The 15,410-nt window shown below is 32.6% G+C and overlaps 1 protein-coding gene across 1 annotated transcript in view; it reads left to right on the forward strand.

The window, feature by feature from the left end:
* Positions 1-202: 202 nt before the first annotated feature.
* Positions 203-15,410, forward strand: part of LOC111699175 (protein unc-13 homolog 4B) — a 25,448-nt gene continuing 10,240 nt past the window's right edge. Inside the window, exons 1-11 of the mRNA XM_023469776.1 lie at positions 203-585; positions 3,926-4,087; positions 5,259-5,316; positions 7,508-7,674; positions 8,262-8,465; positions 9,123-9,205; positions 10,572-10,654; positions 11,606-11,762; positions 12,601-12,729; positions 13,241-13,280; positions 14,909-15,063. Coding sequence (XP_023325544.1) covers positions 421-585; positions 3,926-4,087; positions 5,259-5,316; positions 7,508-7,674; positions 8,262-8,465; positions 9,123-9,205; positions 10,572-10,654; positions 11,606-11,762; positions 12,601-12,729; positions 13,241-13,280; positions 14,909-15,063 — 1,403 coding nt within the window. The 5' untranslated portion in view covers positions 203-420. The remainder of the gene's footprint in view (positions 586-3,925; positions 4,088-5,258; positions 5,317-7,507; positions 7,675-8,261; positions 8,466-9,122; positions 9,206-10,571; positions 10,655-11,605; positions 11,763-12,600; positions 12,730-13,240; positions 13,281-14,908; positions 15,064-15,410) is intronic.

The following is a 15,410-nucleotide window of genomic DNA, read 5'->3' on the forward strand; positions in this document are numbered from 1 at the left end:
TATATACGGAGACAGGACGGATACAGGACAGAGTATTGAGGATTTGTATTGAAACAACATGTAGCAGGAAGTACTAATACACATACAGTTCTAAATTGCGTATTTTCAAGAGTAGTAGTTCACGGCTTTTCAGAGAGAGAGAGAGAACATGCATTTGAGTACATTTTTTAACATTTAAGATATTAAAATATATTTCAGAAATAAAAATTTATGTTAAGTGAACAAGAGTCTTCTTTCGAAATCCATTATCTTCAATCTTGGAGGAAACCGGAGATATAGTTTTAAAATATCATTCAGTTATAATTCATACCCGGAGAAATAGGGTTTAAAATAGAATAAAATTATTATCAAAGTGAAAAATCTTAATATGGAAGAGTTTGAAAAAGTGAAGTGAAAACTAAACATTGTCTCGGATCCACCATGTTGAATTCATGTCTCGGGAGAACATCAACTCTACCCTTAGAGCAGAGTAGAAGAGAACCTGTCCTAGGATGCACCCCTCCTCTCCAGGTCCTGCTAGATCAGAACAGGATGATACAGGTCAACCTATCCAGGAGCTTTTGGAGAGGAGTTGGGGATATAAAGGTATAGAATATAGTGGAATATTAAGACGACATTTAAGCAATCTAATGTGTAGCTATAGTTGGGGTCCCCTGGATTTCCCCAGTTTATATTATTACTCAAAGTTACTCCCGCTGTTAAGCCCTGCTTCGTATTCAATTTCAAAAAAAAAACTTTGTCCTATGTCACACAGGGATATCAATGGGTTCCCTCAAAAAAGAAATCATCCAATTTGGTCCGACCGTTTGGACAGATATATAGTGAACATATATAAATATATATAAAAAAACACGAAACAATTTGTACATCAATAAAAGAGTACATCTTCTTAAAATAAGTCTAGAACATGTTCTATTGTTTATTAAGATTGGTTATTGCTGGACACTGTGTTTCATGTTGGACATTCTTCAGCAGCATAAATCATATATATGAGAACAGACCTCACTGAAGATTGGTCCATGAAACATTGTATTTACATATGAGTATATATATGTATATATATTAGCGAAGAGGTTTATTATATAAGTTTATATTATTATAAAGCAAATAATAAATGGATCTGTACATGTACACTTTACAACTTCAAGTTCGTGTATTTGTTTACATTTTTATGGGAATCCCTGTAGATTGAATCCCGGACCGTTTTCTTTGTAAATCTTAATTGTTTGGGTTTATGAAAGGAATCTGAAAATGAGAAATGATGTTCTGTTCCATATTAGTATCTAACACCACGGTACGGTACGGTATGATGTTCTGTTCCATATTAGTATCTAACACCACGGTCCGAGTTTACGACAAATGATTGTGAGAAAATCTTGGTTTAGGATTAGACACCAGGGTTCGGAGACAATCCTGGTTTAGGATTAGACACCAGGGTTCGGAGACAATCCTGGTTTAGGATTAGATACTAGGGTTTAGAGACAAACCTGGTTTAGAATTAGACACCATGGGTTCGGAGACAATCCTAGTTTAGGATTAGATACCAGGGTTCGGAGATAATCCTGGTTTAGGATTAGATACCAGGGTTCGGAGACAATTCTGGTTTAGAATTAGATACCAGGGTTCGGATACAAACTTTTGACCAAAAAAAAGTTTTTAAGTCTATGTTACCACCGAGGTACTCAAGGGATCCCTCAAAAAATGTCAGCCCATTGGGTCCACCGTTTGGCCAGCCATAGCTAGCTATATATATATGAGCAAAAAGCTTTATTACATAGATATTTGGATGGATATATCTATTTAAGTATTTATTTTGAAAGCCAAAATATTACTTTTTAATAGGGCTTGGAAAGTTCCCGCGAAAAATACATTTTTTATTGAAAATGTGGAATTTTATATGTCAAATTTCTGCTTGAAATGTCTTCTTTTAGAAATCATTCAACCAGAAATAAAAATTGTTTAAACATAGAGTAAATTATGATTTTATAAATAAACAACAAGCCTTATTGGCGCTTCGCACCCCTCTTTCTAATAAACAATGTTTACGTTTAGCTGAGCTGAAAACTTTAGAATGGGATATCCTTAATCCCGATCTGTTGACTTATCTGAGGATTAAATTCATGAGGAAAACAAGCCATATTTAATCTGGATATTAAGAAAAAAAAGTGGATTAAGCATTAATCCTGATATCCACCATTCTAAAGTTTTCAGCTCAGAGCTGGGAACTTTAGAATGGATAAACTTTAATCCTGACTTCTTGATCCGAATATCCACTGTGGAAACTTTTCATTTTTGTCCTAATCCACTCTTTTTCTCTCTCCTTGGATATCTGTTAATTGTTTTCTCCAATGAGAATATTTCTGTTCTCTCATTGGTTGCCCGCTTTTCTCTGATTGGCTGCTACAGTTTCTCAGATGATTAAATATCAATTTGAATTTTATCGTTTTTCGTACACTTTTAAGATAATCTTGCAAGATTATGTTAATCTTGAGATTATCAAAAAGAGAGGATCAAGCATTAATCCCGATATCCACCATTCTAAAGTTTTCAGCTCTGTTGCTTTTCAAGACAACATTTTCTTCATCCCGTTCTTCAAAATAAAACTTTCGCGAATATTTTTTATTAAAATTCGTGCATTTTCAAAAATGATGAATTTCGATTTTTTTTTCCTGAAACATTTTTAAACCATTTTTCCATAACCCTGCCCTGGGGTGAGTTGACACAATATAATTGTGTTCTATCGATTTCTCCGTTTTGACGTGTTATGGACGCAAACAAGCAAAGTATTTAAAAAGATTGGACTAATTTTAAATCTGCATTATCTAATATTTTAGAATTCTTCTGAACTTTCAAGAAAAGTTACATCGTTCATTTCTAAGCTATTATTTTAAAATAAGAATATAATGGCACCCAATTTATCAAGGGAACTGACTGCAAGGTTTTTGCCAATATTCGTAAAAAAAATATTAAAAAAATTTGAACATTGTTTTAAAAATCTGAAAATAGAGAAGAAAATTAAATACTGTATCTATCGGCGTTTTAAATTTTATCAAATTTCTATCGAAAAGAAATAACGATTTATTTTAATCAATTAAAATAAAGCTATGGCTCTATTTATATCCCCTTCACCCTTCATATATTATACTAGCTTCTTATAAAGATTACCTTTCCCACATAAATTATGAATAATCTTATTGATCCAACACACGTGTGCGCGTTTTTTTTTAACAGGGATACGTTCAAACCTGGTTTCTGGTTCCTGCAGGGTACTATAGATACAATCCTTCTCTTAAACTTGGTTTTCTGGTTTCTACAGGATACTAGGATACAATCCTTCTCTTAAACTTGGTTTTCTGGTTTCTACAGGATACTAGGATACAATCCTTCTCTTAAACTTGGTTTTCTGGTTTCTACAGGATACTAGGATACAATCCTTCTCTTAAACTTGGTTTTCTGGTTTCTACAGGATACTAGGATACAATCCTTCTCTTAAACTTGGTTTTCTGGTTTCTACAGGATACTAGGATACAATCCTTCTCTTAAACCTGGTTTTCTGATTTCTACAGGATACTAGGATACAATTCTTATGCTTAAACCTGGTTTCTGGTTTCTACAGGATACTAGGATACAATCCTTCTCTTAAACCTGGTTTCTGGTTTCTACAGGATACTAGGATACAATTCTTATGCTTAAGCCTGGTTTCTAGTTCCTACAGGATACTAGGATACAATCCTTACTCTTAAACCTTGTTTCTGGTTTCTACAGGATACTAGGATACAATTCTTATGCGCACACCTGGTTTTCTGTTTTTTTTTAGGATACTAGGATACAATCCTTACTCTTAAACCTGGTTTCTGGGTCAGGTAGAATACAGTTTACTGACATATTTCATCTTAACCTGTCTTAATAAAGATTTATTTTTTAGGAGGTTCTCCTACCTAACACCAGCTCTGTAGGGAACTCCCAGTTCTACATCCAGGGTGGAGAACGAAGCGTTCTACTTGAAGACGATAGTTTCTTCGAAGATATGACGTCACTGTACAAGCGACAGAAGGTTTTATTTCAACGAACCTGTGAACAACTAAAGGTAAAATATTTTCTTGTATTTTTAATTTCAAATTTTTTGGATTGTCAGACTTTTCTTGTTGTCATTGACATGGGGGTTTAATAAAACTTCATGTTGAAGGAATTTAAAAATACATTTAAAATGATTGAATTAGGAATCATTTGTAGAGTCTTATTTACTGCTGATCATGGATAAATGAAAATAAATACAGCCGATTTTGATTTGTGTGACAATTCTTTTCTATTTTTCGCTAAACTTTTTAATCCACATTGCGACATACTTCCCAAAGTACATTGTTTATAGATTTTTAATCTAAGAAACTAACCTCTCGTCTCAAACACAAATTTTCTACACCTGATATCTTTGCAACATGATGTCGTAAAAAACTTTGATATTTCAAAATATTAATATTTCAAATAAAAACCAGTCATAGTTTTAAATCTGCAAAGCTAAAGGTATTACAAAATTTAAGTTTGAGTTGAGTTGGTAACTCCGTAAATAATTTTATCCGATTAGTTTCCCTAAACTTTCTAATGTTTTAAATATCCTGAACCATGCTGGTGAGTAAACCCTTCCCTATAAACAGTACAGGTTCCTCCCAGTAGGACCGGAAGTATGGAGCAGGATTGGTTTAGACCCCGGAGCTAACAGAACCCTCCCGTCCTGATCCTTTCTCCATGTCATATTATTAGTCATACAATTCCACAAATTCGTATTGCTCAATTTTCCTTTCAATACTGTCAAATTATTGTAAATAGATAATAATTATATATCCATACTATATATTCTAGTTTCTCTAACAGTATATAATTCTAGGACGTATATCAAGTTTATATTACTCCAGTATACTATTGTTGACAGATAACAGCAACACGCTAGACAAATCAGGATAATAGGCCAGTTAGGATTCTGGTGGGGGATGTTTATTTTCCCCGGACAATTCTTTCCCGGTAGGCCGCAAAAATACACACAACAGAGTAACCCCGTCTCAGAAAATCGATAACAAAATCTTTATTTCCTAAAAAATAACATAAATTATAGGTCATGGTTACTTGTACAATGTTATAATGAATGTTAATAGTAGAAAAAATCTNTAGGTTCTCTGACAGTATATATTTCTAGGACGTATATAAAGTTTATATAACTCCAGTATACTATATATTCTAGGTTCTCTAACAGTATATAATTCTAGGACGTATACCAGGTTGATATAACTCCGGCTGTCTCAATTACTGAAACATCGCCTTTTGGTAAGTTTTTTTTACTAAAGGGTTCACTACAAAGTAACATATTTATAGGGACTGTATACGTAATGTGTAGTGGTTTTCTTAGTAACATGTCTGATCTACAATGATACCTTTTTAATCTTTATTTGAGTAATATTGAAAAGATTCTGTTTGATTTCTTTCTATATTTCTGCTGCATAAATCCAAAAAAATTGATAATTTAATATAAAATTGCAATAAAAATTTGAAAAATTTTGATAAATTTTTTTATGAATTTTGCTCAGTTCAGAGGTTAAATCCAAAAAAGAGGGGAAGGGGGAGTCAGAAAAACCAGATTATCCCTAATAATGTTCATGCGTACAGGCTACAGCAGAAATGTTTATAAAAAAAATCCGTTTTGATTGCCATTTTTAAATAATCAAAAAAAATAATTTGTTCTTTATCCCTCTTAATATTTGCCAACAGTTACTGAAAACTAGAAAATTAAATCTTTTATGCACGGTCGTAAAATCTCCGCTGTCTGTTTTTTGATAGATTCCTGTCAACAGATTCATTGTTTATGAAAATAAATAAAATGCATGATCGCAAAAATATTTTTAGAAAATGTTTAAATAAAATGAATTTATGAATAATAAAGAAAATATTTTATATGCATTTTGGAATGAATACCGTGTGAAACGAATTTTGTCCTTTAAAACATTTCCAAATATACGAATAATGTTCATATCAACGGATCAATTAATAACAATCAAATAAAACAGATTAAACGTTTTATTTTGACTTAATCAGGACCGACCTTGCAGTGAAATTTAATTGCAATGCTGCAATTAACTTTATACTTTAGAGAATAAACATCAGCTATTTGAAACTTAAATATATATATATTTATATAAACAAAGCTGTAATCTCTGTTTATCTTTCTGTTTGTTTGCATGTCCGATCATAACCCAGGAACCCCCTGGACCGATTAGCTTGGTTTGGAGATTTTAAGTTAAGTGGGTCGAGGAAAAGACGTTTATAGGGAAAAATAGCTAAAATCGTAATTTATGACCAAGTGCGGGTGAACGGGGGAAGTAATTATGAGTAACCTGGACAACAGCTGGGTTCACAATCTAGTAAATAAATAAAGTCTCGTTTACATACAATAATAATTGAAAGTAATCAATTTATAGACAAAGGTACTTTTGTGCATCAGACCTGCATTATTTTAAAAAAATTGCCGGCGGCAAGATTATATGATTGAAAGATGTTTTCTTTTCAAGATTGATTTTATAGATAAGTTTCTCTTTTCATACTTTCTCCGATTTTACGAGATTGATTGATCTGTGTCTAAATTGGAACCCGGAGTAACACCTGCTCCCGCACCCTGCTCTGAGGACGGATTTAATCACTAGACCGCGGAGAATTTACGGCATGGAAAAATGACTCATTTTGCTATTTTGATCATTTATGGAATTATCAGCGCACAGGTTTAATTCATCGTAATAATTTGACATATTTTTAGTAACTTTAATGCCATATTCTGCTGCTAATGTCATTTTTTTATGAGTTTAAAATCTTTAATGATTATACATAAGGATGTAGATACCTATGTAGATTTTAGATTACATATGAGACATTTTACGTTATGATAATTTCTTTCAAAGTTAGGTTCGGTACCAACATTCGTTTTAAAATAGGAGGGGGGATGGCCCAAAAATGGGGGGTTAAAAAATTTAGTTGTGGGGGGGGCGAAATATTTAGGGAAGGGGATCGAAAAAGCTTAAACACCAAACTCATATTTAAATATTACGATATAATATCTTTGATTTAATAATATATCATTGACAATTAAGAAAAAAATTTCGACCGTTCCTTAAAATTTTCCAAGAGAAGACAATAAATGTATTCATGAAATCTGATAATAGATTACTCCCGGTTGATCTATTGTATAGAGATATCTGGGTTTACATGGTTACTACGGATGGTTGACCAACCAAGGACGGGCGGATCTCTATTGATACAGATTCCTGATAATCCTGAAATATTTAAACAATCCCTGAACTTCAATAAATCCAAACTTCCGGTCTTGGAAAAAAACCGTCAACATTTAAAAGAAAATCTAACACGTCATCATTTCTAATTCCGCCGAAAATCCACCAAATCAAAAGAAACCTCGCAACTGGTTAAACTAGAAGATATACGAAATATTTACTTAATTTTATATTATGCTTAGGTGAGTTTGAAGAGAAGGATGGTGAAGAATTATATACTGAGGTTCTCTATTCTCTGCTTAATATGATCGGGAAGGATGCGGATAGGAATGGTCAATATGAGATGATTGAACATATTCGTAAAGTGTTTCATATAGAACCCCAGCAGCATCTGGATATATACAATCAGGACCTTGTAATCCTAATCACAGCCTTGTAATCCTAATCACAGCCTTATAATCCTAATCACAGCTCTCTATTTCAAATAACAACTCTTGAATAACAGCACTTAAATCTTATGTTCAGCTCTTAAATTCTAATTACAGCTCTCTAATCCTATTTACAGCTGAGCTCTTTAATCCTAATTACAGCTCTCTAATCCTAATTACAGCTCTCTAATCCTGATTAAATCTCTCTAATCCTATTTACAGCTCTTTAATCCAAATTACAGCTCTCTAATCATAAATACAGCTCTCTAATCCTAAATACAGCTCTTTAATCCTAATTACAGCTCTCTAATCCTGATTACAGCTCTGTAATCCTAATTACAGCTCTCTAATTCTAATTATAGCTCTTTAATCCTAATTACAGCTCTCTAATCATAATTACAGCTCTTTAATCATAATTACAGCTCTCTAATGCTAATTATAGCTCTTTAATTCTAACTATTGCTCTCCAATTCTGATTACAGCTCTCTAATCCTAATTACAGCTCTTTAATCCTAATTACAGCTCTCTAATCCTAATTACAGTTTTTAAATTCTAATCTATATTGCAGGTGGTTGCAAGACCAAAACCTAAAGTGCACCTAAGCCTCTGTATAGTTGAAGCTAAGGATCTGGTTTCTAAACAGGTTTCTGGAACCAGCAATCCGTACTGCACATTCTACATTACATCAGATAAAACCAATCCCCTGAGCAGTTCCTGTAAACCTGAAACCCTTAATCCAGTCTGGAATGAAACCTACAATATGGAGTTAAAGGTTAGAACAGTTCATGCCTTCTTGTAGCTCTATTCTAATACATTACGCCAGTAAGTTGTAAGATTAAATAAACGTTTTAGAACCAACATCATGAGTGGCAAATATAATCATTGGAAAACACAAAATAAGGAAAATGACATTAGACCAATTAAGATGTTTGTCCAGGGCGTGTCACGTTACATTCATATAGATGTTTGATTAAGACGTATCACGTGACAGTATCCATAAAGATGTTTTTACTTAGGACGTGTCACATGACAGTATTTAAATAGATGTTTGATTAAGACGTATCACGTGACAGTATTTTCATAGAAGTTTTTTAGGACTTATCATTTGACAGTATACACATCGATGCTTTTTTATGCGTATGACGTGACAGTATCCATATAGATAATTGTTTAGGACTTATTACGTGACAGTCTTCATATTATTGTTTATTTAGGACGTATTACGTGACATTATTCATATAGATATTTGATTAAGACGTATTACGTGACATTATCCACATAGATGTTTGTTTAGGACGTATCACGTGACAGTATTCATTTTTATGTTTCTTTAAGACGAAGTTTGTTTAGGACCTATCACGTGACAGTATCCTTATAGATGTTTTTTAAGACGTATAAGGTGACAGTATTTTTATAGATGTTTCTCTAGGACGTATCACGTGACAGTATCCATATAGATGTTTGGAACTTTGAAGCTGTGCCTGGAGAACGTGTTGTGGATAAATTAAAAAGGTGAATTTTAAGACTAGAAGGTTTTGGGAAAAAAGTATTGGAAACTTAGAAAAGAGCATCGTGGCTTCAAAATGAAGAAAGTATGTAGTACATGATAGAAAGATGGATGGAAGAGATTAATAAACCGGTTTTAGGTTGGGAGAAGTCAAGGATGGTAGAGATTAATAAACCGGTTTTAGGTTGGGAGAATTCAAGGATGGAAGAGATTAATAAACTGGTTTTTAGGTTGGGAAAAGTCAAGGATGGAATATATTAATAAACCGGTTTTAGGTTGGGAGGAGTTAAGGATGGAAGAGATTAATAAACTGGTTTTTAGGTTGGGAGAAGTCAAGGATGGAAGAGATTAATAAACTGGTTTTTAGGATGGGAGAAGTCAAGGATGGAAGAGATTAATAAACTGGTTTTTAGGATGGGAGAAGTCAAGGATGGTAGAGATTAATAAACTGGTTTTTAGGTTGGGAGAAGTCAAGGATGGAAGAGATTAATAAAATCGGTTTTTAGGTTGGGAGAAGTTTAGTATGAAATAGATTTATAAACCGGTTTTTAGGTTGGGAGAAGTCAAGGATGGAAGAGATTAATACACTGGTTTTTAGGATGGGAGAAGTTAAGTATGAAATAGATTTATTAACCGGTATTTAGGATGGTAGAAGTTAAGGATGAAATGGATTTATAAACCGGTTTTTATGCTGAGAGAAGTCAAGGATGGGAGATATTAATAAACCAGTTTTCAGGTTGTAAAAAGGATGGTAGAGATTAATAAACCGGCTTTAGGTTGGGAGAAGTCAAGGATGGTAGAGATTAATAAACTGGTTTTTAGGTTGGGAGAAGTCAAGGATGGTAGAGATTATTAAACTGGTTTTCAGGTTAAGAGAAGTCAAGGAAGAGATTCATAAACTGGTTTTTAGGTTGGGAGAAGTCAAGGATGGAAGAGATTAATAAACTGGTTTTTAGGTTGGGAGAAGTCAAGAATGGAAGAGATTAATAAATTGGTTTGTAGGTTGGGAGAAGTCAAGGATGGAAGAGATTAATAAACTGGTTTTTAGGTTGGGAGAAGTCAAGGATGGATGAGATATATAAACTGGTTTTTAGATTCGGAGAAGTCAAGGATGGATGAAATTAATAAACTGGTTTTTAGGTTGGGAGAAGTCAAAGATGGATGAGATTAATAAACTGGTTTGTAGGTTGGGAGAAGTAAAGGATGGATGAGATTAATAAACTGGTTTTTAGGTTGGGAGAAGTCAAGGATGGAAGAGATTAATAAACTGGTTTTTAGGTTGGGAGAAGTCAAGAATGGAAGAGATTAATAAACTGGTTTTTAGGTTGGGAGAAGTCAAGGATGGAAGAGATTAAATAAACTGTTTTTTAGGTTGGGAGAAGTCAAGGATGGAAGAGGGTTAAAACAGCTCATCTCTGATACAGTTGCTCCTCCCTCATCAGACCGACTGATTGGTGGGTTTATTTTAATCAAAAAAGAACCAAAGATAAAAAATGTTAAGTTAAGGAACTGATTACCAACATTTTAAGAACCTAATTCTGTAGATCTTTTATATTTCAAACTATAATTTATGTTAGATAACAAAGTTTAAGTTTAAGATATAAAAGTGTTGAAAGAAATTAGAGTTTGAGGGGAGTTTCAGCTCTCTTGAAATAAATCAATGCAAAAGGCTATTTAGTCTAAAACATGACAGTAATACGAACGCCGCAGCTAGAAGATTAAGTTAAGTGACAATTTTGGAAAAAAGTTAAATTTTGAGTTGCCACTTAAAACCTTCCCTATGATAAAATTGCCATTTAATAAAATACTTTTATCAAACCAAACTTGATCCAAACCAAATCTGATCTGAACCAACCTGATCTAAACCCCACCTGATATAAACCACACCTGATTTAAACCAAACCTGATTTAAACCATACCTGATATAAACCAAACTTGATCCAAACCAAATCTGATTAAAACCACACCTGATTTAAACCACACCTGATATAAACCACACCTGATTTAAACCACACCTGATATAAACCAAACCTGATCTAAACCAAATCTGATCTAAACCAACCTGATTTAAACCACACCTGATATAAACCAAACCTGATCTAAACCAAATCTAATCTAAATTAACCAACTTGATTTGAACCACACCTGATATAAACCAAAGCTTATCTAAATTAAATCTGATCTAAACCAACCTGATTTAAACCACACCTGATATAAACCAAACCTGATCTAAACCAAATCTGATCTAAATTAACCAACTTGATTTGAACCACACCTGATATAAACCAAAGCTTATCTAAATTAAATCTGATCTAAACCAAACCTGATTTAAACCGAATTTCATATAAACCCAATCTTATCAGAAACAATCTAAACCAAACAAAACCTAATCTAGACTTCTCCAGGTCATGTTGAGATACCAGTCCGTGATCTGCCAGCCTGTGGTTCCAACGCCTGGTGGTCCCTGTATAAGATGGATGGTAAACTCAAGAAGAACCGAGGAGACATTCATCTCATCCAACATCTTTATATCAGACAAGGGAAACTTAATCAGCATATCAGGTATACTACAGTCGTCATCGTTTATTTATATAAAAACAATAAAGACGACTTTAAATTTCAGATTTTAAGCCTAACAAGCTTTCAAGCAGTATGGATACAAATAAACATGAAAACAAAGAGAAGCTGTTAATTAACAGCTTCTCTTTGCTTCCTTGTAAGCTCGTAATTTAAAAATAACCTTTTTAGAAATAAAAACTGAAATTGAAAGTTTTTAGAATACATATTACAAGGTTTAGAATATAAATTACAAGGTTTAGAATATAAATTACGAGGTTTAAAATATAAATTACAAGGTTTAGAATATAAATTACAAGGTTTAGGATACATATTACAAGGTTTAGGATACATATTGCAAGGTTTAGGATAGTTACTACAAGGTTTAGGATATATATATTACAAGGTTTAGGATACATGTTACAAGGTTTAGAATACAAAATACAAGGTTTAGGGTACATATTACAAGGTTTAGGTTAGATATTACAAGGTTCAGGATACATATTACAAGGTTTAGAATATAAATTACAAGGTTTAGGATATATAGTACAAGGTTTAGGATACATGTACCAAGGTTTAGAATACAAAATACAAGGTTTAGGATAGATTAAAAGATTTCATATTAAAAGGTTCAGGATACATATAACAAGGTTTAGGATACATATTACAAGGTTTATGATGGTTTAGGGTATACTAGTAGATGTGCCTGGCGTTGCCCGTAAAATTCTAAAAATTTAGAATAGAAATTACAAGGTTCAGAATATAGGATGCATATAAGGTCCAGGAGACAAGGTTCCAGACTCCTGGTTTTACATTAGAAGATTCTAATTTTGTTTATCCTCAGATTACTCCGGGCTCTACTCTCCTACGAGCTGGTAAAGAAAGGATACACGGCATACTCCTGGAAGGATAACTTTAGCCGGGAGACCTTAGGGATTCTGGCCCAGCACGCCATTCAGTCTAAGATGTCCAGGAATCAGTTTTATGCAAAACTTTGCGGCGCCATTTTCTCAAATAATGAAAAATTATGTACAATTTGATAAATAAGTTGAAATTGGATCAAATAATCGCAATTTTGAAAAATAATGATGTTTTGTACATTTTAGTTTTATACCTTGCTATAATGCATTTTACCATTTTGGGATCTGTTTAAGCTTTAAAAGGTTTTCTTTTTTCTTTTTGATGATTATAACATTTTTTTGCTTTTGTTGAGGATGGAAAATGAAACAAATATACTAAATACGGTTGGGGTGGATCCAACAAGACTTTGATTTATTTAAAAACTCGAAATAATTAATACCTATTGCCACACCATCGGAGTTTCATTTATATTTAGAACCAAGGACAGCAAACATTGTCAAAAATCAAGGAAATTATAATCGATGATATTTCAAAAAGGAAAGACATATAGGGTTTATACACATTTGTTGTACTATTTAAACAGAACATAACGAACAAAGTTTAAATGAAACGATTATTTGAAGGGTTGACACTGCTCTGACTAGATGTTTAGTATACTGTCAGGTAGAATATAATTTGTTGTATGTTTCATAATTCCATTTTAATGTTTTTAATTCAAACCATATAATTATTTTTTTATTTCTTTTTTAAATCGTATCAAATGGGTATATTTTTTCTTGAGTCCTTACACTTTTCCACGCCCTCAGAGAAAATGTATATTGAAGTCAAGAACTGAAAATTGGCGTCGGCTCGGGACACCCTGTAAATGCAAAAAATTACATATTACATATATTGGGACACCTTGTCCAAGTCAAAAAATAAAATTTAAATAAGAATACCAGGACGTGGACCAGAAAAAAATGAAATTAAATATTAAAATCGGGCAACCTTGTGCAAGGCAAAAAATATACATAATAATACAAAAAAATTAAATAATAATATTTGGACACCATGTACAAGGTAAAACAATCAAAGTTATATAAAAACATTGGGACACTCTATACAAGGCAAAAATTAAATCTACATAATTATATCTGGACACCCTGTGGACAAAGTTGCCTGATAAACTTGGTTTAATAAGAGAATAACAAAGTTAGAACTTTTATAAATTTACAATGAATTCTGTTGGATAAAATAGGCAAAGTTTGAGATATAAAAAGGTTCACACCATTAGGTTGCATAGATATAGAGATACAAAATTTTAGCTTAGTTTTAGTTAATTGGAAAACTGGCAAAAATGCACATTTTCTGTTGAATTGTTGTTTGAAAATATAAATCATAATAACTGACTCTGTGACTGTGATACATTGAGAACAATTGTGGTAAAACTTTTGTATTAGAAAGCGTTGAACTACAACGCTTGATCGTAAAATTCCCTGTGGAAACTTTTAAAGCAATTGAATCTTTGCCACAAACTATGATTTTTTTTATCCCTGTATCTTTGCAACCCGGTATTCTAGACCTCAGATATTTCAAACTTAGAATTCTGTAAGAGAAATTAGTCTACGTTTGAAATATCAAATGTGAACACCATCTGGTTGTAAAGATATAGGGATTAGAAAACTTAAGTTTGATGCAAAAACTCAATTTCTTTGAGAAAAAAAGAGCTTGATCTCTCAACGTTAGTTATCCTTGTTTAGTTCCTATACCACGGGATATCCAAGAGGAAATAATATCTATCTTAACCTAACATAGAATGTTTTGTGTACACGGATTTGATTGATGACTTGAACCTTAGAATAGATTGCAGCATTCAACATTGGTTCAACCAGATTTTACCAATATATTTTTTTTAAACAAAAATCACAGAAAAGACATTTTCGTGCTTTCACAATAACCAGGGTTATAAAAGATTTTGTTCAGAATTAGACATTTAGACATTGAATAAATTGAAATTTAAACAAAATTCTTTTTATCTTTTTTTTGAAGGCAAAAAAATGTCCGACCACATTATAAAAATGTCCGACCACATTATAAAAATGTCCGACCACATTATAAAAATGTCCGACCACATTATAAAAATGTCCGACCACATTATAAAAATGGCCGACCACATTATAAAAATGGCCGGATTGCTAAAAATATTGCTAAATTGAATGCCGCAAGACGACATTGAAGTATCAATCAATCAATTTCTGTTAATTCGGGTTATTTATAATAATACTGTATGTAAATTTTTAACGTTTTTATAGGTTCATTTTATCCTCCCCCTGGACTGCCGTGTTTTCCTGCCTATCCTGGAGAAACTACGGAAACCCCTGCTAGCAAACCAGATCCCGGAGGAACTGGTTCAAGAGTTTCATCAAACCTCGGAGAAACTAGTTCAACACTTCTCAACATTTATTAGGTACTAGCTGAAGGCTGCGTTGCCGGTGGAATTTCAGCCCATTTGGTCCAGCCGTTTAACCAGCTGAAGCTAATATATATAAAATATATAATATATATAATATATAATATACAGTGAAACCCTTCATAACGAATATATCGAAAGAATTCATCAAATGTCATATTCTTCACTTTCTGATAATGGAATGTTGCAGATATTAAGTTTTTTAATTAAATGATTATATGGAACTCTTTAAAACTGTTCCCGCATATTCATGGATATTTATTTAGTTTCGCAAATACTGAAATTTACGTAATATAGTATAAAACTCATTGAAAAATTGTCAAGACGACATTTGATAAATTCTT

This window comes from Eurytemora carolleeae, unplaced genomic scaffold (genome assembly GCF_000591075.1).
Source record: "Eurytemora carolleeae unplaced genomic scaffold, Eaff_2.0 scaffold30, whole genome shotgun sequence".
Taxonomy (NCBI): domain Eukaryota; kingdom Metazoa; phylum Arthropoda; class Copepoda; order Calanoida; family Temoridae; genus Eurytemora; species Eurytemora carolleeae.